Source organism: Choloepus didactylus, chromosome 7, assembly GCF_015220235.1.
Source record: "Choloepus didactylus isolate mChoDid1 chromosome 7, mChoDid1.pri, whole genome shotgun sequence".
Taxonomy (NCBI): domain Eukaryota; kingdom Metazoa; phylum Chordata; class Mammalia; order Pilosa; family Megalonychidae; genus Choloepus; species Choloepus didactylus.
The window spans coordinates 40891653-40919023 of NC_051313.1; the positions used below are offsets into that span (position 1 = coordinate 40891653).

The 27371-nt window shown below is 36.7% G+C and overlaps 1 protein-coding gene across 2 annotated transcripts in view; it reads left to right on the top strand.

The window, feature by feature from the left end:
• The window catches only part of AK9 (adenylate kinase 9), a 207911-nt gene that overhangs the window by 65608 nt on the left and 114932 nt on the right, over positions 1 to 27371 (top strand). For both annotated transcript variants that reach the window (XM_037842266.1, XM_037842267.1), the window contains 4 exons: positions 10258 to 10359; positions 10445 to 10543; positions 12452 to 12535; positions 16725 to 16870. In XM_037842266.1, the coding sequence (XP_037698194.1) occupies positions 10258 to 10359; positions 10445 to 10543; positions 12452 to 12535; positions 16725 to 16870 (431 nt within the window). The remainder of the gene's footprint in view (positions 1 to 10257; positions 10360 to 10444; positions 10544 to 12451; positions 12536 to 16724; positions 16871 to 27371) is intronic.

A 27371-nucleotide genomic window follows, 5' to 3' on the forward strand; every position in this document is an offset into this window, starting at 1 on the left:
ACTTTTCTTAATAAGTTTATTGCTAGACATTTTGTAATTTTGTTGCTGAGTGGTATCATTTTTCTATTGTATTTTCTAACTAGTTATTACCAGTTTATTGGAAAGCTGATGTTTATGTATTTATTTGTAAAGCTGCCCACTTTAATAAATTGCTCTCTAATTCTGATAGATTTTCTGTTGATTCTCTTGGGTTTTCCAGATAGACAACCTTATCATTTGAAAAGAAGAATAGTTTCAATTTCTCTTCTTTCAGTATTTATGTTTATTTGCTTTTTTTGACTGATTACATAGGTTAGCAGTTCTAGAGTGATGTTAAATAGTGACAGTGCTAGTAGGTCTCTTTGAAGGGAATCTTGCCAATGTTTCTCCATGAGGTTATTAAGCATTTTTATCTAGACTTGATGTTGAACATTATCAGATGCCTTTTCAACATCTGTCAAGATGATCATAACATTTTTAATCCTTTGACCTATTAGATTTGAAAAATTACATTAATATATTTTCCAAAATTAAGGCATTCTTGTGTTTCTGAAATAAACCTAATTTGATGATACTGTATTATTCTTATAGAATATGTTTTATTTTTGGTTGTTTGGGATTTTTTTTCTACATTCATAACACCAGTTTGTTTATACTTTTCTTTTTTAGTGCTCTATTTGTCAGATTTTGCTGTCAGGGTTTAGTAAGTTTGTAAATAAATTGGAAAGTGTCCCATCATTTTCTATGCTTAAAATTATTTAAATAGCAAGGAAGGTATCTATTCCATGAAAGTTTTAAAGAAGTTATATTTATAAGCATTGGACACAGCCACCTTTCTCAGAAAGAATTGTCTGGCAACTTTTAAAATTTCTTTCATAGTTATTGGCCGATATTCTTTGGGACCCAATTTTGGTCTATTATGTTTGCCTAAAAAAAATCATCCTTTTCATTTACTTATTCAAAAACTAACAAGTATCAAACGTAGTAGGCCCTTAGATTTTTTGCTCTCCACTACATATGTAATTCTTTTTAAAATTAATTATTTATTTTTCAATTTATTAATCTTTTTGTTGTTATTATGACATGTTCTTGTAAATATCTATGGATGAATTACAAAGTAACATGTATTCTGGTTTATCAAGTACAAAGTTTAATGTAGCTGTGTTAAATAAAGTATGTCAGTAACATCACTCAGATTTGCAATACATTTATTCACTGCACTGTCTGTCTCATATCGCAAATTCTGGAAGAGATTGCAGTGAATATTTGTGATCTTTGGTCACTGATCAGAGGACATGAGGATAATTGGAGGGTGAGGTCATCTCAAGGCAATGGTAGCACAAGGCACCCCCTGCTCCTGGCTGAGCCCTTGACTGAGACATTAAATAATAGGGGGGTCTTTCTCTTTTATTTTTTTTTTAAGTTCAGTTTTATTGAGATATATTCATATACCATGCAGCCGTACAAACCATATAATCAGTTGCTCACAATACCATTATATAGTTGTGTGTTCATCACCACAACTAATTTTTGAACATTTCCATTACCACACACACACAAATAATAAGAATAAAAATTAAAGTGAAAAAGAACAGTTAAACTGAAAAAGAACACTGGGTGCCTTTTTTTTTTTTTGGCTCGCATTTTTCTACTCATCCATCCGTACACTGGACAAAGGGGAGTGTGATCCATATGGCTTTCCCAGTCACATTGTCGCCTCTCATAAGCTACATTTTTATACAATTGTCCTCAAGATTCAAGGGTTCTGGATTGTAGTTTGATAGTTTCAGGTATTTACTGCTAGCTATTCCAATTCATTAGAACCTAAAAAGGGTTGCTTTAAGAGTGCCCACCAGAGTGACCTCTTGGCTCCTTTTGGAATCTCTGCCACTGAAGCTTGTTTCATTTCATTTTGCATCCCCCTTTTGGTCAAGAAGGTATTCTCCATCCCATGTTGCCGGTCTAGATTCCTCCCTGGGAGTCATATTTCACATTGCCAGGGAGATTTACACCCCTGGGTGTCAGATCCCACGTAGTGGGAAGGGCAGTGATTTCACCTGCCAAGTTGGCTTAGCTAGAGAGAGAGGGCCACATCTAAGCAACGAAGAGGCATTCAGGAGGAGGCTCTTAGGCACAATTATAAGCAGGCCTAGCCTCTCCTTTGCAGGAACAGTCTTCCCAAGGGCAAGTCCCGTGGTAGAGGGCTCAGCCCATCAAACCACCAGTCCCCTGTGTCTGTGAGTACATCAGCAACCATCGAGGTGGGGAAGCCCAACACCCCTGCATTCTCCCCCAGCTCCTCAGGAGGGCTATGCAAATTTTTTTCATTCTTTTCTTTTAATTAACTTTTTTTTGTTAACTATTAACTATCAAAAAAAATGTTTTTTAAAACATACAATAAAAAAACATTTCAAACAAACCATAACAAGGGAGTAAGAAAAGACACCTAACCTAAAATAACTACTTTACTTCCAACATGTTCCTACCCTACCCCAATAAAATAACCTAATATAGCAACATTTCTGTAAACTTGTTCCTTCCATACCCATGAGAAATTAACAAACCATAGTCATTCCTGAGCATTCCCAGAACGTTAAATTTATCTGCGATAGCTTATCTGTTTTCATTGGGTTATCGTTCCCCCTTTATTAATTGCTCTCTAACATTAGTTCCCCTACATTCTACATTATAAGCCATTTACTTTACATTTTTCAATGTTCACATTAGTGGTAGCATATAATATTTCTCTTTTTGTGCCTGGCTTATTTCACTCAGCATTACGTCTTCAGAGTTCATCCATGTTGTCACATGTTTCACGACATCGTCCCTTCTTACTGCCGCGTAGTATTCCATCATGTGTATGTACCACATTTTATTTATCCACTCATCTATCGAAGGACATTTGGGTTGTTTCCATCTCTTGGCAATTGTGAATAATACTGCTGTAAACATTGGTGTGCAGATATCTGTTCATGTCACTGCTTTCAGATCCTCTGGGTATATACTGAGAAGTGCAATTGCTGGATCAAAGGGTAACTCTGTATCTAGTTTTCTAAGGCACTGCCAGACTGACTTCCAGAGTGGCTGAACCATTATACAGTCCCAACAACAATGAATAAGAGTTTGAATTTCTCCACATCCTCTCCAGCATTTATAGTTTCCTGTTTGTTTAATGGCAGCCATCTAATTGGTGTGAAATGGTATCTTGTTGTGGTCTTAATTTGCATCTCTCTAATAGCTAGTGAAGCTGAACATTTTTTCATGTGTTTCTTGGCTATTTGTATTTCCTCTTCAGAGAACTGTCTTTTCATATCTTTGACCCATTTGTAAATTGGGCTGTCTGTACTATTGTCATTGAGTTGTAGGATTTCTTTATATATGAAAGATACTAGCCTTTTGTCAGATACATGGCTGCCAAAAATTTTTTCCCATTGGATTGGCTGCCTCTTCACCTTTTTGACAAATTCCTTTGAGGTACAGAAACCTGTAAGCTTAAGGAGTTCCTATTTATCTATGTTTTCTTTTGTTGCTTGGGCTTTGGGTGTAAGGTCTAGGAAGTGGCCGCCTAATACAAGGTCTTAAAGATGTTTCCCTACATTATCTTCTAGGAGTTTTATGGTATTGTCTTTTATATTGAGGTCTTTGATCCACTTTGAGTTAATTTTTGTGTAGGGTATGAGGTAGGGGTCCTCTTTCATTCTTTTGGATATGGATATCCAACTCTCCCGGCCCCATTTGCTGAAAAGACTGTTATGTCCCAGTTCAGTGGCTTTGGGGGCCTTATCAAAGATCAGTCAGCCATAGATCTGGGGGTCTATCTCTGAATTCTAAATTTGATTCTATTGATCAATATGTCTATCTTTGTGTGCCAGTGCCATGCTGTTTTGACTACTGTGGCTGTATAATAAGCTTCAGAGTCAGGGAGTGTAAGAATTCCCCCTTCATTTTTCTTTTTTAAAGTGTTTTTAGAAATTCAAGGCATCTTCCCTTTCCAAATAAATTTGATAACTAGATTTTCCAAGTCTGCAAAGTAGGTTGTTGGAATTTTAATTGGGATTGCATTGAATCTGTAGATGAGTTTGGGTAGAATTGACATCTTGATGACATTTAGCCTTCCTATCCATGAACATGGAAATTTTTTCCATCTTTTAAGCTCTGTTTCTATTTCTTTTAGTAGAGCTATGTAGTTTTCTTTGTATAGGTTTTTTACATCTTTCGTTAAGTTTATTCCCAGGTACTTGACTTTTTTAGTTGCTATTGAAAATGGTATCTTTTTCTTGAGTGTCTCTTCAGTTTGTTCATTTCTAGCATATAGAAACATTACTGACTTATGTGCATTAATCTTGTATCCTGCTACTTTGCTAAATTTGTTTATTAGCTCTAGTAGATGTATCATCAATTTCTCATGGTTTTACAGATGTAAGATCATATCATCTGCAAATAATGACAGTTTTACTTTTTCCTTTTCAATTTGGATGCCTTTTACTTCTTTGTCTTGCTGGATTGCCCTGGCTAGCACTTCTAGCACAATGTTGAATAACAGTGGTGACAGCGGGCATCCTTGTCTTGTTCCTGATCTTAGAGGGAAGGCTTTTAGTCTCTCATCATTGAGTACAATGCTGGCTGCGGGTTTTTCTTATCCGCTCTTTATCATATTGAGGAAGTTTCCTTCAATTCCTACCTTTTGAAGTGCTTTTATCAAAAAGGGGTGTTGGATTTTGTCGAATGCTTTCACAGCATCTATTGAGATAATCATTTGATTTTTCTTTTTTGATCTGTTAATGTGTTGTAATACATTGATTGATTTTCTTCTGTTGAACCATCCTTGTATGCCTGGAATGAATCCCACTTGGTCATGGTGGATGATTTTTTAAATGTGTCTTTGGATTCTATTTGCAAGTATTTTGTTGAGAACTTTTGCGTCTATATTCATTAGGGAGATTGGCCTGCAGTTTTCCTTTTTTTGTAGCATCTTTGCCTAGTTTTGGTAGCAGATTGATGTTAGCATCATAAAATGTGGTAGGTAGTATTCTGTGTTAGGTAGTATTCCATTTTCTTCAGTATTTTGAAAGAGTTTAAGATTGGTGTCAATTTTTTTTGTAAAGTTTGGTAGAATTCCCCTGTGAAGCCATCTGGCCCTGGGCATTCATTTGTGGGAAGTTTTTTGATAACTGATTGGACCTCTTTGCTTGTGATTGGTTGGTTGAGGTCTTCTATTTCTTCTGTGGTCAGTCTAGGTTGTTCATGTGTTTCCAGGAAATTGTCCATTTCCTCTACATTATCCAGTTTGTTGCCATACAGTTGTTCATAGTATCCTCTTATAATTTTTTAAATTTCTTTGGGATCCACAGTAATGTCACCTTTCTCGTTCATTATTTTGTTTATATGGGTCTTCTCTCTTTTTGATTTTGTCAGTCTAGCTAGGGGCATGTCAATCTTGTTGATCTTCTCAAAGAACCAACTTTTGGTGTTATTTATTCTCTCTGTTGTTTTTTGTTCTCTGTGTCGTTTATTTCTACTTTGATCCTTGTTATTTCTTTTCTTCTACTTAGTTTAGAATTGGTTTGCTGTTTATTTTCTAGCTTCTTCAGTTGCTTCATTAGTTCTTTGATTTTTAGCTCTTTCATCCTTTTTGATGTATGCGTTTAGTGCTATAAATTTCCCCCCTCAGTACCACTTTTGCTACATCCCATAGGTTTTGATATGTTGTGTTCTCATTTTCATTCATCTCTATATATTGAGCAATTTCTCTTGCTATTTCTTCTTTAACCCACTGATTGTTTAGGAGCATGTTGTTTAATTTCCAGGTATTTGTGAATTTTCTAAGTCTCTGATGGTTATTGACTTCTAATTGTATTCCATTGTAGTCAGAGAGTGTGCTTTGAATAATTTCAATTTTTTAAAATTTATTGAAGCTAATTTTATGTCCCAGCCCTGATCTGTTCTGGAGAAAGTTCTATGAGCACTAGAGAAGAATGTGTATCCTGGTGAGTTAGGATGTAATGTTCTATATATGTCTGTTAAATCCAATTCATTTATCAGATTGTTTAGGTTTTCAGTGTCCTTATTGGTCTTCTGTCTGGTTGATCTGTCTATAGGAGAGAGTGATGTGTTGAAATTGCCCACAATTATTTTGGAAACATCAATTGCTTCCTTTAGTTTTGCCAGTGTTTGTCTCATGTATTTTGTGGCACCTTGATTGGGGGCATGAACATTTATGATTGTTATTTCTTCTTGTTGAATTGCCCCTTTTATTAGTATGTAGTGGCCTTCTTTGTCTCTCATAACATCCTTGCATTTAAAGTCTATTTTATCTGAGATTAATATTGCTACTCCTGCTTTCTTTTGGCTGTAGCTTGCATGAAATATTTTTTCCATCCTTTCACTTTCAATTTCTTTGTGTCCCTGTGTCTAAGATGAGTCTCTTGTATGCAACATATTGATCTTTCATATTTTTTGATCCATTCTGCCAATCTATATCTTTTAATTGGGGAGTTTAATCCATTTACATTCAACGTTATTGCTGTGAAGGCATTTCTTGAATCAGCCATCCTATCCTTTGGTTTATGTTTGTTAGATATATTTTTTCCCTCTCTCTTAATGTCCTTTAATGTACCCATACTGAATCTCTTTAGTACTGAACCTTTCTCCATGTCTTTCTCTCCTTTCTTTGTTTCTCTGTCCATAGGGCTCCCTCTAGTATCTCCAGTAGGGCAGGTCTCTTGTTAGCAAATTCTCTCAGCATTTGTTTGTCTGTGAAAAATTTAAGCTCTCCCTCAAATTTGAAGGAGAGCTCTGCTGAATAAAAAATTCTTGGTTGGCAATTTTCTCTCAGTATTTTAAATATGTCATACCGCTGCTTTCTTGCCTCCATGGTGGGCGCTGACTAGTCACTACTTAGTCTTATGCTGTTTCCTTTGTAAGTGGTGAATTGCTTTCCTCTTGCTGCTTTCAGAACTTTCTCCTTCTCTTCAGTATTTGACAATCTGATCACAATATGTCTCAGAGTGGGTTTATTTGGATTTATTCTATTTGGAGTTCCCTGGGCATTTATGATTTGTGTATATATGTTGTTTAGAAGGTTTGGGAATTCTCCCCAACAATTTCTTTGAATATTCTTCCTAGATCTTTACCCTTCTCTTCCCCTTCTGGAACACCAATGAGTCTTATATTTGGATGTTTTATATTATCTATCATATCCCTGAGGTCCATTTCGATTTTTGCAATTTTTTCCCCATTCTTTCTTTTGTTCTTTCATCTTCTGTTCTGTCATCCTCAAGGTCACTGATTTGCTGTACAGTGTCTTGTACTGTGAGTAACCATAATCTTTTTAATTTGGTCGACAGTTTATTTCCATAAGATCGTCTATTTTTTTATTTACTCTTGCAGTTTTTTCTTTATACTCTTCTATTGTCTTCTTCATGTCCTTTATATCCTGTGCCATGCTCTTGTTGTTTGTCTTTAGTTCTTTGATTAATTACTCCAAGTACTGTGTCTCCTCTGATCTTTTGATTTGGGTGTTTGGATTTGGGTTATCTGTATCATCTGTTTTTTTCATATACTTTAAAATTTTCTGTTGTTTTTCACCTCTTTGCATTTGCTTAACTTGATAGGGAGAACTGGCTTGAGGGGAAGAAGTGGCTCGCAGATGCCACCTGCTGATTAGAGAAAGTGTACTCCACCAAGCTGTAGATATAACAAATTAGAGATAAGTGTTTGGATCAGCGCACATATGCTAAAAGAACCCTATTTCATCGTGTTTTGTCATTTCTTTGATAGTTCATGTTTCCTATTTTTGATCAAAGTTTTTACCCAGGTTAAGTCTATTTAAAGTCTGTTTCTACTTCATCCAGAAGGAATCAGGGTGCAATTTTTCAACTTAATTGTTCCAAAGAACCAATGCACTGATCAGACCCCAAATATGATTAATGAGCCACCAGATGGATCACTTAATTTGGATTAAAGAAACTGATTTTTTTCCATCTAAAGAAGAAACAACATACAGGCAATTTAAATATCTTTGATAATCTCAAAGTTTATTATAAAGAGAATGTAGATTTTTTTCACTATATATGGTGTATAACTAGGAAAAAATGGGCTTAAATTAAACAAGAAAGGTTTAGAAATACAGAACTATATCCTGAAAATGAATTATTAAGTGCTGGAAAAGAATACCTAATTTCTATTCTGTGAAACCTCAGAAAAACTTCTATGAGTCTACAAAATAAGGTATCCTGTGGATCCAGTGGATCTAATTTATCAGTATAATTGCTAGAGATATAAAGGAAATGGAAATGGAAAAACATTTAGGAAAAGTTATTTTTAATAATGAATTATTATTATGACAAATTTTTATCACAAACAATGAGGAAAAGGGAATATTTTCCCAATGCAGTAGGTTGGTATGCAAACACTAAAAAAATTTCATAGTGTTTGAAATGATAAATAGTAGTAATAGCTAATAGGTGAAACTCTATTTGTTCTTCAGGGCATTTGTGAGATAAAATATTGCTGTTATTTCAATTTGAGAAATAAGTTGGACAACTACCCCAAAGTTCAGAGCCAAACCCTGGCTTTTGAATTTCAGTTTCATTTCACTACTCAGTGGCCAAGCCCTGCTATAGGTAATATTTTTTGGGCCTCCAGTACAGTGATTCAGAACTTAGCCACTTCATACCTGTATCAGTATTTCCCAAAGTGAGTAATGTACAGACATCTCTTTAAGGAAAAAAATTTTAAGACTTCCACTGTTGATTTAAATGATCTTTTATTACAATGGCATTTAGATAGATATAAACACAAAATTAGATACAACACTTGATACGCTTAATGCTGTTATGTAGTTATAAAACCAGATGTTCAAATTTTATATTAATAAAAAACTAAAATAGTCCATAAATGCAAATTAAGAGCAGTCCCTGATGTGGAGGTCAATGAGTCTTTGATGAAACTCGGTCATTACTTGCAACATGAATGTGGTGATTTCTGTTTAAGTCCTACACCACTTTTCTCAGTGCAGACTACCAAAACAGCTTTTTCATGCTGTGCAACATGGCAAAGTAGAATTTTGCTAAGTAGGAATGCATTATTTGCAAATAAGTTTACCTCTCTTCTTTCTCTTTGGCCTGTAAAAAGTAAAAGAGTCCAACGTGGCATCAAAAGTTATAAAAATAAGGGCCAACTCTGAAACTGCACAGCATCCAAATCGTGATACAGAAAATCCAAAATGAATTTGTATGTTTGGTAGTTTATCTTCAAAATTAAAACCCAAAATTTTTAAACATCCATAGAGAACTCATAAATTAAAATTTGAGAAATACTGACCAAGACTATTAAGATGACGTGTTACTCAACCTGTTTTTTAAGGCTGCACAGAACAAATTCATTAATTCATTCAACAATTACTTGAGCATCTACTTTGCACTAGATGTGATTTTAGGCACTCAGGATACAGAGGTGAACAAGACATATGAAACCCCTGTTCAAGATGCTTACATTTTAATGGATGGTAGAGGGGCAAAAACAGGTGAATAGTTGGAAATATATTTAACCGTCATAGGACAGGTGATGGCTGGACTTGGGTGCTGGGTTAGTAGGATGGCCAGGGAAGGAAGACCTTTCTGACAAAGGGATGTTTGACCAAGACCTGGATTAAGAGAGGAAGTTAGCTGGGCTGCCTGATGTTTCTTAGAATCTGTAGTGATTCCTTTCACATCACTTTATGGCATGAAATCATGGATTTTTAAAGCTTTTCACAAATTGCCTTATCCCACTGGACTATAAAAATAAATGCTATCTTCATATCCTGCAAACTTAAAAGCTTCTTTCTTTTCTTTCTCAGATTCACTAATTCTTCTAAACCTGACCATAGAGTTAACCCTTTTTAATTTAAAAGAAATTAGAATCTTTTTGCTGTTGAAATTTTACAACAATATATTTTTAAGAAAACTTTGTCGGTGGAGAGTATTGGGGGGATTTTTTTTTTAATGTAAAAAACCTGTAATAATACAGCCATGGAACAGGGTTCCTTGTGCCAAGCATTTTCCAAGTTAAATGTTTGCATTCATTATCTGATTTAATCTGTGTAACAATGCTTCAAGTTTTATGATCCTCGTTTTGGCCAGTAAAAACTGAGGCAGAGAGATGAAGTAATTGACTAAAGCCACCCAGGTTTTAAGCATCTGAGTCAGAGCTCAAACCCAAATCTGACATTAAAGTAGGAGCTTTAAATCACTACTCCAACTACCTTGTGCTAACGTAATCAATTTTTTTTTTCAGTCGAATCAGCTTTAAGAGAATTTCAAAAAGACAAGTTTAAAGAGCGCCCAATTGAAGTACATAAAACCTCAGACGAGTTAGAGTCTTCAGTTGATGAGAATGGTAAAGAAATATATTGTTAATATTATTGGTCAAATATTTCCCAATATAAATAGATTAGCTGATAAAGAGTATTTTTTCACTGCAGTGAACATTCAAGAATTCCAAAAAGATATCCTTTTAGAAGATCCTGAAGAACCCAAAATGATGTCAGAAGAAGTCTCAGGGGATAAAGCTTCTAAAAGTGGTAAGGATGGTAATGAAACAAATTGTTAATGCCATGCTTATGGATCTTATATCCATTTACTTCATATTTGAAAATTACACCCCAAAAATGGGAACCTAAGGGAGGAAGAAAGCAATCTTCTATCTTACAGATTAAACCAAATAGCCAAAGAACAGAAACATTTACTAGAATGAAGAAGAAAACATAAAATGGGGAGTCAAATACAATCTGAGCACAAGACTATTTTTTGAATGTTTTCAAATGTGATACAATCATTATCATATAATTTGAAATTCTTTCTTAAAAACTCCCTGCTCCTTTTAATGTGCTGGAATTGGAGCAGCATAACTGCAGACTTTAGCTGTGAAATTTTATCATTTAGTTAAGTGTCCATAAAGATTTTTCCATTCATATTTCTATATAATTGAGAGCATAAAGTGTAAACTGTTTTTACATTTTTTGACTCATGATGTAACATTTAATTATCTTACTTCATTAGGAAATATTTTAGTTATTTCACAGATTTCCCTTTTTATTGGCAATAGCTTTAACCAGTTCTTTATGTTGGAAATTTAAGTTAATTTTATTTATTTATTTTTTGCTACTATAAATAATGCATCCGTGATTTTTTAAAATAAAGCTTTGTCTGTGTGTTGATATAAGTGAAATTACTAGATTAATGAGTATGAAGCTGTAAAAAGAGTCAAATTGCTTTGCATAAAAGTTGTTCTAAATTATGTGCCCCTCAGTAGTATAAGTGCATGCCATTGTTTTCTCAGTATTTTCTTTCTTTAAATACTATTTTAATTTTTAGTTGCTTGATTATTTCTTAACTTTAATATTTTAATTAACTCTTCATCTTTCTTCTTTTCTGAGGTGTCCATTTTTGCCTTTTGCCCATTTTTCTAAATTGTTGTATCAATTATGTCCCCTCTATAAAAACTGTATTTATTAGTCTTTTATTTTTCATTTGTTTTTCCATATTGGGTCCTGGTCTTTTTAATTGACTTTCTATTTTTGAAGTAGAGGTATTTTTCATATTTTTGTAGTCAAATCATTAATTTTTCTTTGTTGACTTGTTTATTACTTTTTGGCTTAAAAAGTTTTCCCCTTAACCAAAGACTTAATACATATTTAGATTCTGTTCTTTTTTAAAAATTATGTATTCAAACATTTTGTGTTTAATTTTTAAATACACCTGTAATTACTTTGTTGTGTAATGTGGAACTAATTTTTTTGTCTGCTTCCTCCTGTTGATTCAGAGAGATGTGTTCTTGCGTGGTGTTTATGTCAAGCCTAGAAGGAATTGAACTGGGCACTGTCAGAAATTCATGTATGGCACCCCTCCTCCCCAACTATGTGTACACACACACACACACACACACACACACACACAGCCTTCACAGCTGAACCTCCTCCTCCCTTCCCCATACATTAAAATAAAAATAGTGAACCCCTCAGTCCTGCAGAGTTTCCAACACCATACACAGACCTCCTGCTCTCCCATCCTGTCTGTTCCCTCTTTGGAACAGGCATCAGGCTTCTCCATTGCTGGAGGGGCACCAGCACTGCTAGTATGCACTGGTAACAAGGAATTTTTTGATCAACACCCCAACTTCCCTGCCCCGTATCTCTGAGATAAGTACAACTTCACGTCTTAGAGTCGGAGGATGTTAGTTTCCTCAGGAAGGGCAACAATGATTTTTTTCAATGTAGATACACTAGCATTTTATTTAACTAAATTAGTCCTGGTTTGTTATAGGTTAAATTATTCTATTTTCCACTGCTGATGTTTACCTGTTTGAATGGTATGGTTGTTATTTTAATAAAAATTGGGGAACTTAAGTCCTGAGTCCCTGGGCCCATGCCACAGTCTTCCTTGGGAATCCACCTATGTCTTTAGGTGTTAACAATATTTTTTATTCACAGATGAAAATGAACTCCCTGAAAGTGTTTCCAAACCTAGAATGTCTCAAGACTCTAGTCAAGTTCTTCAGGTGGATTACCCAAAAGGTAAATTAATATTTGGGTAATTTGGTTCTCTTACATTGGGGTTCTAAAATAATAATAGTAATAAATAATAATTTTTAAAACCTCCTTCAGAATTGAGAAGACTTGTGTGATTTAAAAAAAAACTTTTTATTTTAAAATACTTTCAAACTTACTGGACAGTAATAAAAATAACACAAACCCCATTCAAAGAACAACATACCCCTACCCACCCACACCCAGATACACAGATCCACCAATTTTAACACTTTGCCACGTTTTCTGTATCATTCTGTCCCGTCTGTCTGTCAATCCATCTATTTATCCATCTGTTTAAGTGTCTGTTTTCTGAACACTTGCTTGTAGATTGCATACATCGTGCTCTTTAACCACTTAATACTGCCATGAACATTTCCTAAGAACAAGGATATTCACTGTGTAACCACTTTAAGTGCAGTTAGCAAGTTCAAGAAATTAAGCATTGATAGAAAGCTTACACTCCATCTTCCAATTTTTTAATATGTCCCAGTAATGTCTTTTGGGACTTTTTTCTCCTCCCTTGTCAGACCCCATCCAGGATCACATATTACATTTAATTGTCATTGTCTCTTTAGTTGCTCTTTCTTTTTTTTTTTTTTTTTAATTGGGAGACCATATATACAACATAAACTTCCCCATCTCAGCCACTGCCAAGCATACCATTGAGTGGGATTGATCACAGTCACAATGTTGTGGTACCCTCACCACCTTCCGTTACTAAGTCTTTCCCATCTTTCCAAATGGAAACCCTACTTCCATTATGCATTAATTCCCCTTTCCCCCTGCTCCCTGTACTTTACTTTCTGTCTTTATAAGGTTGCATATTCTCCAGTATTTCCTTTATAGTTATTATGGGGCTTAAATGTGACATCCTAAATCTATAACTATCTCCTTTTCTTTGATACCGGCTTAATTTAAATAGTATACACAAACTGTGTTCTTATACACCCCATCCCGCATCTTTATGTAGTTCTTTATACGTTATGAGTCCAAAACCACTGATCTGTCATTACATCTTGTGCATTTGCCATTTTGATCCTGTAGGATGTCAAAAGTGATGTTACCAAACCAAAAATACCATTGTACTGGCATTTATATTTACCCATGTTATCACCCTTACTGGAGATTTTATTTGACCTGCTATCAATTGTTCTTTCCTTTCAGCCTACAGAACTCTCTTTAGCATCTCTTGTGGGGCCAGTCTAGTGGTAAAGAACTCCTTCAGCTTTTGTTTATCTGGGGATATCTTAATCTTTCCCTCCTTTTTGAAAGACAGTTTTGCCAGATACCGAAGTCTTTGTTGGCAAGAATTTGTTTTCAGCACTTTTATATCATCCCACTGCCTTCTTGCCTCCATGGTTTTTGGTGAAAAATCAGCACTTAATCTTATTAAGCCTTCTTTGTCAGTGACAAATTTCTTTTCTTTTGAAGCTTTCAGATTCTGTCTTCATCTTTGGCACTTGACAGTTTAATTATAATATGTTGCAGTGTGGGCCTATTGGGTTTATGCGGTTTAGAGTTTATTGAATGCCTTGGATGTGTGTATTTGTGTTTTTCATTAAATGTGAGAAGATTTCAGCCATTATTTCCATGAGTAGTATCTCTGTATGCTTGATGGTGTCCCACAGGTTCTTTGGACTCTGTTCCCTTTTCTTCATTCTTTCTTCCTTCTTCTCCTCAGGCTGGATTTCAGATGTCTTATCTTCAAGTTCACTGATTCTCTCTTCTGCTAACTACAATCTGCTTAAACTCTCTGGGGAAGTTTTAATCTCTCTTCCTGTGGTCTTCAGCTGTTTGCTCCCTTTTCATTATTTGCATGTCTCTTTTGATATTCTCTTTGTGTTCAACTATCATTTTTCTTATTTCCTTTAGTTCTTTGTTCATGTTTCCCTTTAGCATTTTGAGCATATTTAGTACCATTTTTACAAATTCTTTGTCTGGTCCATCCCAGGCCTGATCCTCCTCAGTGATGGTTTCTAATGCTTTAATCTTCTCCTTTGCCTGGACCATTGCTTCCTGTTTCCTTGCACGTTTTGTAATCTTTCACTGAAATCTGGACATTTTGATGTTTCATTGTGTTATCCCTGGAATTTAGATGCTGGGGCATCTGTTCCTTAAGCTTGTTTCCAGCTAGTGTTATGACAGAGCTTTCCTTGAATGCTGGGAGCTAACAACAACAACAAAAAAAAAAAAAAAAAAAAAAAGGAGAAGGAGAAAACACCTTCAGAGCTTATCCATTCAATGAGTTTAGAGAATAGGTTGAGGCCAAAGTTAGGGGCCTTCCTGATTCTGCACATGCCTCTTGATTTGGGCATGCATGTGTGGCCCTAGACATTCCCCATTTACATGCTACGAATGTCCCCTCTTCTCTAGAAAACAGTTTCCTCAGGACCCTGGGCACTGCATTGTCTGTCCTATAGCCAGCAATCCCTTGTCCCAGGCAGCCATGGCTGGACTTATTTCCCACAGCATTCTGTACAGGAGCTCTTTGAGCTTCAGTCTACACACAGGGCATGTTCTGGGATGGTGAACCTCTGATGAATGCCCTGGTGGTGACCCTCAAGCTGCCATCAGAGAGATTGAGCTAGACCTATTTGCTCCCAGTATGTGCACTGGGGTTACTCTGTTCCTTCCAGTACCAGGACCTAGGAGCCACACTGAGATCATGGGCCAGCTCCATGCCAAGCCAGGGAGGGGTCGGGGAAGGACAAACTAGGTCACCACAAGATCCTCCTGTTTTCAAGTTGACTTTTTAAAAATTCATTGCTAACCCTATTACTGTAATCCTTCAACTGTTTTTTGGAGCCTTGAGAAAGATGTTTCTGCCATTTCTGTCTGGTTGTTCAAAGCTCTGGTCGGGGGATGGGGCCCTAAAGCTTCTCACTCCACCTTCTTGATCAGGGCAGGCCATTCCTGATATATTTTTTTAAAAAGCATTATTAATACACACTTACCCTGTCTTAAAGATGACTCTATTATAAATAGTTCCACATAAAAGAACACAGAAAAAATACCATGTGAGATATTGTTTTGGTGAAAAAGAATATCAGGAAGACAGGAAATCTCTGCTCTGCCATCTCTGATGTGGCTTCCATATCATTCACAATCTGTCATATCAGTGTGCCCAGCAGGAAAAGGGGAAAAGTCAAGGGACAAAAAACTGACAATCCACCTGGTAGAGACAGTACTCTTTAAAGAGATGCCAGGAAAACTCATCAAAAAGTTTTCCACTTACATCTCATTGGCCATCCCAAGCTGTACAAGAAGCTGGGAGATACAGGCTTTTTAGCTGAGTATATTGCTGGACCTGACAAAATCAGTGTTCCATTACTAAGAAGAGAAGAATGGATATCGGGTAGATGACTAGAAGGTTCTAGCACATCTAGCCCCTTTGCCTCGCTATTTCTGCATCGCCATGTCCTCCACTCCCAAGGCTGCAGAAGGATCATGGGTTCTTGCCTCTTCTGCTCTGGCTTTCTGGGAACTGCCAGCTCTTGCCATCCCTGAGAAAAGAGTTATCACTTACTTCAAGGCAGGGAGGGTGGCAGACAACTGCTGTTTGAAGGCCATTTGGGGTTTTTCTGGACTGAGATCAATTGAGCCCTGGTAGATTGATCCTGACAGACTGTGGAGCAGCAGCTCAGGAAGCGAGACTGGAAATGTGAGGCAGAGGAGTCAGATGGATTCACATCAGGATGCAGCCTGAGAGCCAACTTGGCAATACTTGGAGACACTTCAGCGCCAAATGAAGCAAGAATCAAGTGCAACACTTGAACAAACAGCCTATGTCCTCTATTCCCCCATCCATGCCAACTTGCCCACCTCCTGTCCTGTGGGGTTTCATGCTTGTAATTGAAGTATTCATCTTGTTTTCTGACTTTTTCCAATATGCTTGTTTTAGCTTGACCCTGGGAATCCTTTAATCCCTGCCTCTTCTCCAAAGCTTCCTTGGTTTTGGTCCCTGCCTGGCATGCTTTCCTTTTGTCTCATTTACTTTCATTCTGATACATTGACTTTAAGTTCCTGTTCAGATATTTTGTGATTCCTGAATTAACATTTCCTAGTTAGTACTTTCCTGGGTCAGGTGTTAGCAATCACATTTTATTGCCAATAGCATTGTCCACTAAGATTATTAATGGCATTAATCTATTAACTTGTTTTACTTTGGTCTTAGTAGAAGACTATTCTGAAACAGAGGTAACTGCATATCATCCAGATGTTGTATCCATGATTGAGGCAACTGTAAAAATGGCAAAGGAGATAAACTTTGAACAGCCATATGAAAAACATGCTGAAATTCTAGAGGAAGTCCTCAGAGAGGTATGAAATCCAGACAATTAATGTTGATAATTGATTTAACAATAACTATTCAAAATAATATAGAAAAACTGTTAATCTAGTACATTTATAATTATTTTAGAGTCATATTTTTCGGTATTGAAATCTGTAGCCTCAGATTCATGTATATTTTGTAGTCAAAAGTGTTATGTACAACGTGTCCCAGTGAACAATTGCTGGTGCTCTTAAGTAAGTTTTCAATTATGAAAGAAATTCTGTAATATACTTTCTTACCTTTGAAATAAATTCTTCGTTAATTTTAATGTATTTGGTTCAGGTCACTTGGTTAAAAGATGGTACATGTGAAAGCTATTTGGCAGTTTCTTTACCAGTTCAACATATACTTCCCCATATGACACAGCAATTCTACTTCTAGGTATTTCCCCAAGAGACATGAAAACATATGTCCGCAAATAGAATGTTTATAGCAGCTATATTCATAATGGCCCAAACCTGGAAACACATGGGTGTGTTCCTCAACAGGAGAATGGGAAAACAAACTGTGGCATATTCATACAATGGAATAAAAAGGAAGGAACTCTTGATACATGTAACAATGTGTCTACATCTAAAAATAATTGTGCTGAGTGAAATAAACCAGACATAAAAATGACCATACTGTATGATCCTTTTTATATGGAATTCTAGAACAGGCAAAAGTAACCTTTGGTTTAAGCAATGAGATCAGTGGCTGCTTCTGGAGGTGTTAACTAGGAAGAGACTCCAGGGAACACTCCAGAATGATGAAATGTTTTGTGTATTGATATATGTTTGTCAAAACCAATTGAATGGTTCACTTAATACTGGAACATATAATTGCATGTAAAGTACACCTTATATATAAAAAATTAAAATAAAAATTTAAAAAGATGTTTATGAAGCTAGTGCCAGAAAAATTTCATCCAACCACCTGGAATGTGTGTTTTGTGATCAGAGGAGATGGGTGAACACCTGAGTAGTTTTCCAAAGTAACAGGAAAATAAAACCTCAAATGCCGTGTCCAATCAATGGCAAATCAGAGGCTTATCTAATTTGCAAAAAACAAGACATCCATATGGGTCTTTTTTTGTACAGAGGTCTCAAGTAAGCATTCAAAGCAAAAATCAAAAGCGGAACAAATTGGTTTTAGACTCTCAATGAACTATTTCTGTATCTCTCTGTAATTTGAAAACAATGTAATTTAGAATTATATAAGAGTACAGAATTGCCCCCACAATGCCCAGGTTTTGGTCTCTGGGTGGCCTCTTTGAGCCCTAAGCTATACCAGCCCCCCTGACTATCAGGATCCTAAGGAGAGTTGCTTTCTTCCTCTGAGCTTCCCATCTAGACCTTCCAGCTTCCTCTGCATTTCTTCAGGTTGTTCAGTCATCAGTTTACCCCTTCAGAAATATTAATGAGAACCCACTGTGCTGGTTTGTATGTTTATGTCCCCCAGAAAAATCCATATTCTTTAATGCATTCTTATGGGGGCAGACATAATCGTGTGGATTGGGTTGGAACCTATTGGTTCAATGTCCGTGGAGATGTGACCCACCCAACTGTAGGTGATAACTCTGATTGGATAATTTCCATGGAGGCATGGCCCTGCCCATTCAGTATGGACCTTGTTTAGTTTACTGGAGCACTATATAAGCTCAGACAGGAGATCACAGCAAGCTGGAGCTGAGACAGACATTTTGAAGACGGATGTTGGAAGCTGATGCAGACATTTTGGAGAATGCCATTTTGAAACGCAACCTAGGAGCAAGCAGACGCCAGCCACGTGCCTTCCCAGCTAATAGAGGTTTTCCAGATGCCAATGACCTTTCTCCAGTGAAGGTACCCTTTGTTACTGGACACTTTCTGGCCTTAAGACTATAACTGTGCAACCAAATAAACCCCCTGTTATAAAAGCCAATCCATTTCTGGTATTTTGCATTCCAACAGCATTAGCAAACTAGAATACCAACTATGTGCCTTGTTCTGTGCTATTTACTATGGAAATGAAGATGAATTAAACACGGCCTTTTCCTTTAAGGAGCTATCAGCCAGGTGGGAAAGACTGTCCTATAAGCCAATGATTGAGTTATCAGGTGCTAAGTTGTAATTAGAGGTCTACAGGGTGTAGGAGCTATCATCTCTGCTGGGGAGGTGAGAGAAAGCAGTAAGGGATGTCATTAGGACTGTGGAAGTCCCGTGCCTGGCTCTGACTCTCGATTCTCTCCATTTCTCTTAGAGTTTAGTCTAGAGGGAAAACAACCACAGGAAGTTCTATTGAAACACTTCTGATTTAGGAATATATGTGGGGACATTAGATGGTAAACTGCAACTCTAGGATCATAGGGGATTTTAAATAGTGTGAGGTACTAACACCAAAGCTGCTGTCAGATTGTCATTTCTCAAGAGACGGTGACCTGTGCAGAAGACTGTTATTACCTGTCACTGATTTCTGTGATCTCTACGATTGCAAAACTAGCAAAATGAAGAGCCATCCTCTTTTGTAAAGTAGGTGTTCAAGCCATTTGCCCATGGTTTATTGGATTGTTTGTCCTTTTTTAATGATGTGTAGTTCTTTATATGTTCTGAATATAAGTCCTTTTTGTATTATATCTTTACAAATATCTATCTTATAGAATAGAAGTTAATATTAATGAAATCCAATTCACTAATTTGTCTTTCACCATTAGTGCTTTTCATATCCCATTTCAGGAATCTTTGCCTACCCAAAGTCATGAAGATGTTCTCTTGGTTTTCTTCTGGAAACTTTGTTTTACCTTTTATATTTATTTCTAAGATCCATTTTGAATTAACTTGTGTGTATACAAAAGAGAATATCCAAATGGCCAATAAACATATCTCAAAGTGCTCAACATCATTAATCATCATGGAAATACAAATTAAATTACATTGTGAAAATCATTTTTTTCAGTGTTGATATCCAGTTTCTCCAGCACCATTTATTGGAAAGACCATCTTTTCCTCACTATTGTACGTCAAGTGGCCATTTGTGTATGGTCTATATCTGGACTCTTGGTTCTGTTCCATTGGTGCATTTGTCGGTCTATGTGCTAGCACCACACATCTTAACTACTATAGCTTTATAATAAGTTTGAAATCTGGCAATGTAAATCCTTCAACAGCCTGTTTCTCCTGTCATTGCATCCTTCTCTGCGTCATGCATCATCTTGTGTTCTGCGTGCTTCACCAAGATAATCTTAGCATTTATAGATTCTTTTTATTTCCACGTAAATTTTAGAACCAGCTTGTCATTTTTCACTTGCACATTCATGTGCCTGTGCACACACACATACCTGCTGGGATTTTGATTGAGTTTCATTTAATCTATAGATAAATTGGGTGAGAACTACTATCTTAATATTGAGTCTTCTAATCCCATGAACATACAATATCTCTACTTTATCTAGGTCTTTAATTTCTCCCAGCCTTGATTTGTAGTTTTCAGTATAGAGGTCTTCAGCATCTTTCATTAGGTTTATTCCTAGATGATGGTTTTTTTGATGCTATTGTAAAAGGTATTAAGCTTTTATTTTCCAGTTGTTGTTTCTACTTTTTTCTTAAACTTTTTATTTTTAAAATAATTTCAAACTTCCATAACAGTTGCAAAAATAATTCAAAATCCCATACAGAGAACTCCAATATACTCCCATTCCCAATACCCAGATCCATTAATTTTAACATTTTACCACATCTGCTATATCATTCTATCTGTCCATCTATTGATCCATCTATCAATCTTTCATCTATCTATCCATACATCTAGCAATCATCTGTCTGTTTCTAAACATTTGAGCATAGGTTGTATGCCTGCTCCTTGAACACATAGTACTTCAATGTACATTTCCTAAGAACAAAGATTTTCACTCATGTAACCAAGAACATTGATATAAAGCTTACAGTGTATAATCCAATTTTTTCATACGTCCCAATGATGTCCTTTGGGCCTTTTCTCCACCATTATTAGTTCCAGTCCTGGATCAACATTTGCATTTAATGGTCATTGTCTCTTTGTTTGCTCTTTTTTTTTTTTTAATTGTGGGTATATATATATATACATTATAAACTGTCCCATCTCAACCACTCCCAGGCATAACATTCAGTGGGATTAATCACATTTACAATATTATGCTACCCTCACCCCCATCCATAATCAGAACCTTCCCATTACCCCAAACAGAAACCCTATACCTATACCCATATACGTTAACTCCCCATTCTCCTTCCCGCAGCCCCTGGTAACTGGTAATCTGCTTCTGTTTCTATACATTTGCATACACATGAAATCATATAATATCTGTCCCCTTGTGTCTGACTTATTTCACTCAACATGATGCTTCAAGGCTTATTCATGTAGTGGCATGTATCAGAACTTTAATCCTTTCATGGCTGAGTAATATTCCCGTGTATGTATATATCATGTTTTATTTATTCCTTCATCTATTGATGGACACTGAGTCGCTTACCAGTAAAGATGCTATGAACATTGATCTACAAATACCTGTTTGAGTTCCTGCTTTCAATTCTTTATGGTATATACCTAGAAGTGGGATTGATGGGTAGTTTTTGAGGAATCACCAAACTATTTTCCATGGTGACTGTGCCATTTTACTCTTCATAACCATTTATATTTCTTTATAGCTTTATGATTTTTTTCCCTAAGTCTCTCATATTTAACATTTTGAGGTGTTTAAATTATTTTTTTTAAGGCTCTTCAGTCGGATAGAAATTCAAAAATTGGACAATCTACATAGATTTATACTGGCTCTCTTGACATGTCTTTCCCTTTTGACTTCTAACATTCTGCGGTTACCTGATGGCACACAAACTTGTTTAAAACCCCTCATAATTGGTGTGTCCATAGGTCCACATTAGTTACTCTGATATTTGTGTTGACGCTATTGCTGTTGAGGAGCAACAGTGGGGAGGAGACAAGATTAGCAGAACTTTCTAAGCACCTGTAGGAATTGTTTTGACCCAGTTCCTTCTTGCCTCTCTTAGTAAGCATCTCAGTACCTCTCAGCCCCCACATTGAGGGCTGAAAGGCAAAATGGAAGTAAAGGGGTTGTCACGAGAAAGGCAAACTGGACTAGTACCTCACTACTCAAAGAATGGTCCGTGGACCATCATTACCTGGGCGCGTGCTAGAAGTGCAGACTCACGGGACCCTCCCATCCCCTTCTGAATCAGAATCTGCATTTGACCAAGATCTGCACATGATTTTGTGTGCATCTTAAATATCTGAGTGCCAGACTACATCCACTCTCAATTTATGATCTGTTGATGATACATTCTACATCCCAGAGGGAAAAATGCCCTCACCTGGAGTGTTGCTTTGATCCCAGAGTCTGTCAAGCTCTTAAACAAGAGTTGCAATTGTTTTTTTTTTAAACACTTAAATAGTTTTATTAGAAAAATTATTTTTGCTCATTGTAAAACATTCATATAATATAGAAAAGCACAAAGCAGAAATTAAAAACAGTATGCCAGATTTCTACACCCAAAGATAATTACTGTTAGTTTTGGGAAAAAAAGTCTTTCAGCCTTCTTTATATACATAGACATACATATGTTTATATGTATACAATTTTACACAAAACAAATCATATTATACATACTGTTTTAGAAATCATTTCACTTGACATTAAGCAATGAACAGCTTTTCATGTCAATAAATATAATTCATCATAAATTTTAATGGCTGTGTACTGTTTTATTTTCTAGATGAATCATAATCTACTTACTAGGTCTCATTTGGACATTTAGCTTGTATCCTTTTTTCTCTTTATTTTGCTGTTACTGCTGCTACAAATATTGAGGACAGCACAGTACTTTTAAGCACCCCTCTTCCTTCTCCTGACAGGTATTGTGAGAAATGTTGAAAGGTGTAACTCAAGAGAGGACCCAAGAAGCATATAAAATGCCATGTAGATGAAACCAGGGATTTGGAGTGGAGAAGGTCCTAGAAAATTTTTAGTGATTACCATCTTTGTAAATGGCTTCCTTCATATGTGCAGTACTACATATGTGCATTATTACCATTCCCCAGTGACCAGTGAGACAACGTGTAGTGTTTAGAAGGAGCAGCAGTCATCTGTCACCCCCAGAGCAATGCTGCTGGTTTCTCACCCCAGGAATCTGCCTGCTCTGCTCCGTCGCCAACCTCTCTTCTTATGAGACCCATCTGTTGGCTCTACCTGATTCCTTTGGGTGGGTCCTGTTCAAGTCTGCACACTTTTTTAAAACATTTTTTATTGTGAAATATAACATGTATACAGAAAAGTGATGAATTTCAAAATACAATTTAACAGGTAGTTATAGAGCAAATTTCAAAGTATTGTTTGGGTTACAGTTCCACAGTTTCAGGTATTTCCTTCTGGTTGTTTGAATACACTAGAAACTAAAGAGAAATATTTATATAATGATTCGGTAGTCATAATCATTTGTTAAATCCTGTCTTCTCTGTTACAACTCCTCCCTCTCATTTGATCATTTTCTCAATCTTCAGGGATATTTGGGCAATGACCATTCCAACTTCTTCATGTTGAAAAGGTAGGAGAATGCAAATGGTTGATGTTCTGGGAGAGACTAGTTCCTCTAAGTTTCAGGGCTTATCTGGCATAGGAACAATCTGGTGGTTTTAAGTTTCTGGAAAATAAATTTAATAAGTAAAACTTTAATAGAGTCTTAGGTAAAGCCCTGGCTTTTCTTTAGGATTTTCAGGCATACTGTTGGTTGGGGCTTGACATATAGTGGCAATTTGTAATATCTGGCTGAAGCTTGCGTAAGAGTAGCCTCCAGAATGACTTTTCAACTCTATTTGAAATCTCTTAGCCACTGAAACCTTATTTTGTTACATTTCTTTTCGCCCTTTTTGTCAAGAAGGCATTGTCAATCCCACAATGACAGGGCCAGGCTCATCCCTGGGAATCATGTCCCTTATTGCCAGGGAGACTTATATCCCTGAAAGTCATGTCCCATGACATGGGGGAGGGTAATGAATTTATTTGCAGAGCTTGGCTTAAAGAGAGAGAGAGGCCACATCTGAGAAACAAAAGAGGTTCTCTGGGGGTGACTCTTAGGCATGTTTATAAGTGAAGTCTACACACTTTTGAACCCACTCTGTAAAGAGAAAAGGACTAGTATTCCCTCTTCTGGACCTGGGCCAGGAAATTACAAATTGGGAACTGCAGAAATTCCTTTTTGAAAAGGCACACTGCCTATACCACCTCTCTGATAACCTCTACATGAGCAAAGCTCCCAATACATGGATTCCCTTGACACTCCAAGTGGAGCAGTCTGGTTTCAGCTCTGTGTTCCATCACTTCATCTGTGGCAGCAAAGATGATCCTTGCCTCACTGCTTGCAAAGAAGTCTCTTCCTGTCCTCTGCCCCTGTGGCATGTGGGAGAGGTGACTAGAATGAGTGCTACCCTGATGATCTGTACCCAGCTGCCTGAGGTCCTATGCTTTGCACGGAAGGAGGTATGTATTGCCTGGAGCCAGGTGCCTGAAGCTGGGAAGGAGGAGAATGTTCTTTCCATCTTTCCTTCCTTCACCCTAGTTTTTTGTTTTTTTTTTGTTTTTTAATTTTTATTGTGGCAATATATATACAACACAGAATTTTCCATTTTTAAACACTTTCATGTCTACAATTCACTGACGTTGCTTACCTTCACAATATTGTGCTGCCATCACCACCATCCTTTACCAAAACTTTTCCATCACACTAAATAGAAACTGTATACACATTAAAGTTGTAACTCCCCATTCTACCTCCTCCCCAGACCCTGGTAATCTGTAACCTACCTTGTCACTATGAATTTGCTTATTCTAGGCATTTTATGCAAATGAGATCATACAATATTTGTCCTTTTGTGTCTGGCTTATTTCACTCAGCATAATGTCTTCAGGGTTCATCCATATTGTAGTATGTATTAGAACTTGATTCCTTTTTATGGCTGAATAATATTCCATGGTATGGATATACCACATTTTGTCTATCCACTCATCTGCTGATGGACATTTAGGTTGCTTGCCCCTTGGCTTTTCTGAATGATGCTGCAATGAACATTGGTGTACAAATATCTGTTTGATTCCCTGTTTTCCATACTTTGGGTTATATACATAGAGCTGGAATTTCTAGGTCATATAGTAATTCTATGTTTAACTTTTTGAGGAAGCACCAAACTGTTTTACACAACAGCTGCACCATTTTACATTCCCATCAGCAATGCATGAGTTCCAGTTTCTCTGCGTTCTCTCAACCACTTGTTATTTTCTGTTTTTTAATAATAGCCATCCTAGTGGGAGTGAAGTGGTATATATCTCTGTGGTTTAGATTTGCATTTCCTTAATGGCTAAAGATGTTGAACATCTTTGCAAGTGTTTATTGGCCATTTTTACATCTTCTTTGAAAAAATGTCTGTTCAAGTCTTTTGCCCATGTTTTAATTGGGTTACTTATCTTTTTGTTGTTGAGTTATAGGAGTTCTTTTTTGTTTTTTTTGTTATTAAACTCTTATCAGATATATGATTTCCAAATATTTTCTCTCATTCTATAAGTTCTCTTTTCATTTTCTTGATACCATCCTTCCTTTGGTGCCCACAAGTTTTTAATTTTGATGAAGTCCAATTTATCAATTTTTTCTTTTGTTTTTTATGCTTTTGGTGTCATGCCTAAGAATCCATTGCCTAACACAGTTCCTGAAGGTTTTCCCTATGTTTTCTTCTAAGAGTTTTATAGTTTTAGCTCTTATATTCATATCATTGGTCCATTTTGGGTTAATTTTTGTATGTGGCCTAAGGTAGGAGTCTATTTTCAGTCTTTTGTGTGTACAGTTTGGCCAGCACCGTTTGTTGAAGAGACTATTCTTCCCCTATTGAGTGGACTTAAAAGCTGCAAACTTATTTTTTTTCTTTTCTTTTTTTCTTCTTCCCAGTCAGCAAACATGATATAATGGGCAGAAGAGGGATCAAATCTTGTAACATTGGGCAAGTTAACTGACCCCTCTCAACCCCATGTTATAATCATTAAAAACCCTGTAAAGTATCTCATTTGCAGATATTTTCAGAATTATTTGGTGCCCATAGTAGATGCTGGGGAAAAAATGTTATATTCCATCCTTATTTAGCATTTCAAAGAACTATGAGTCTCTATGATAATTTACTTTGAGGCTCATACCCCAAATGACTGAGGAATGGGACAGTTCAATTATCACTCACATTAAAACCTACTGAGGCTATTTGCGCCTAACCATGTATATCAGTTACTTGCTCATAAAGGAGTTAACATAGCAGGCCTGAGGTTGTTGTCTTTGCAAAGCCCAGCCCATAAGGATGGCCCTTGGCTGGCATCTGGGAACTTGGCTCACAGTGTGTTCTCCGTCACTGATAAGGGAGCTCGCTTTCCTTACACTGTTTGTGCAAACAATATGGTTTATACTTCATACCTTCTTTCCTTCTGGGAGTCTGGAATTTTGGTACATGCTAGCAGAATATGCCTACCTGACCAGCTTCCAATAAAAACCCTGAGTGTTGAGATTCTAGTGGGCTTCCCTGGGCAGAAACATCTCCCATGTGCTGTTGCATTTTCATTGCTGGGAAAAGAGCATAAGGAAGCACTTGGATTCCTCCAGACTCTGCCTGGGCCTTTTCCCCTTATGATCCGGCTGTGTATCTTTACTACTTCTCTGTAATAAATCTTACTTGTGTATACAACTATGTGCTCAGTCCCATGAGTCCTTCTAGCACATCTTCCCATGCAGGTGTGCTTTGGAGGATCCCAACACACTATCTCCATACTTTCTTCTGCCTCCTTGTTATGGCCTTCCCTTTTCTATAGGTTTTTTTCTCTTTGTCTCAGGGAAAACACTTTCATGTAGGCATCTCCTGCTCTCTCTGTGTCTGTTGCTCCTTCTTTCCATATGTATTTCTATGCCCCACCATGGTCTCAGAGCCTCTGTCTTGTTTAATGTCCTTTTTTGTCTAGCTCTCTTCTTTTACTTCTCAGCTTCTCGTTACTTTCTGTTTCCCTCACCTATTCTCAACTTTCTCTCTTCTCTTCTGCCTTCCTCTCCCCCACTGCTAACCTTAATGGGCTGTTATGTGATACTGAAAAATATATAGTTAAAATATATAATTATATTTATTTAATAAAGACTTTTGCTTCCCATTTGTGCCAGTTTGAATGTGTTATGTCCCCCCAAACACCATTGTCTTTGATATAATCTTGTGTGGGCAGACCTATCAGTATTAATTAGATTGTAATTCTTTGAGTGTTCCCATGGAGATGTGCCCCACCCAACTGTGGGTGATGACTCTGATTGGATAATTTCCATGGAGGTGTTGGCCCACCCATTAACGGTGGGTCTGAATTAAATTACTGGAGCACTATATAAGATCAGACAGAAGGAGTGAGCTTGCTACAGCTAAGAGAGGGACACTCTGAAGAACTCACAGAAGCTACAGATGACAGACAGTTTGAAGACA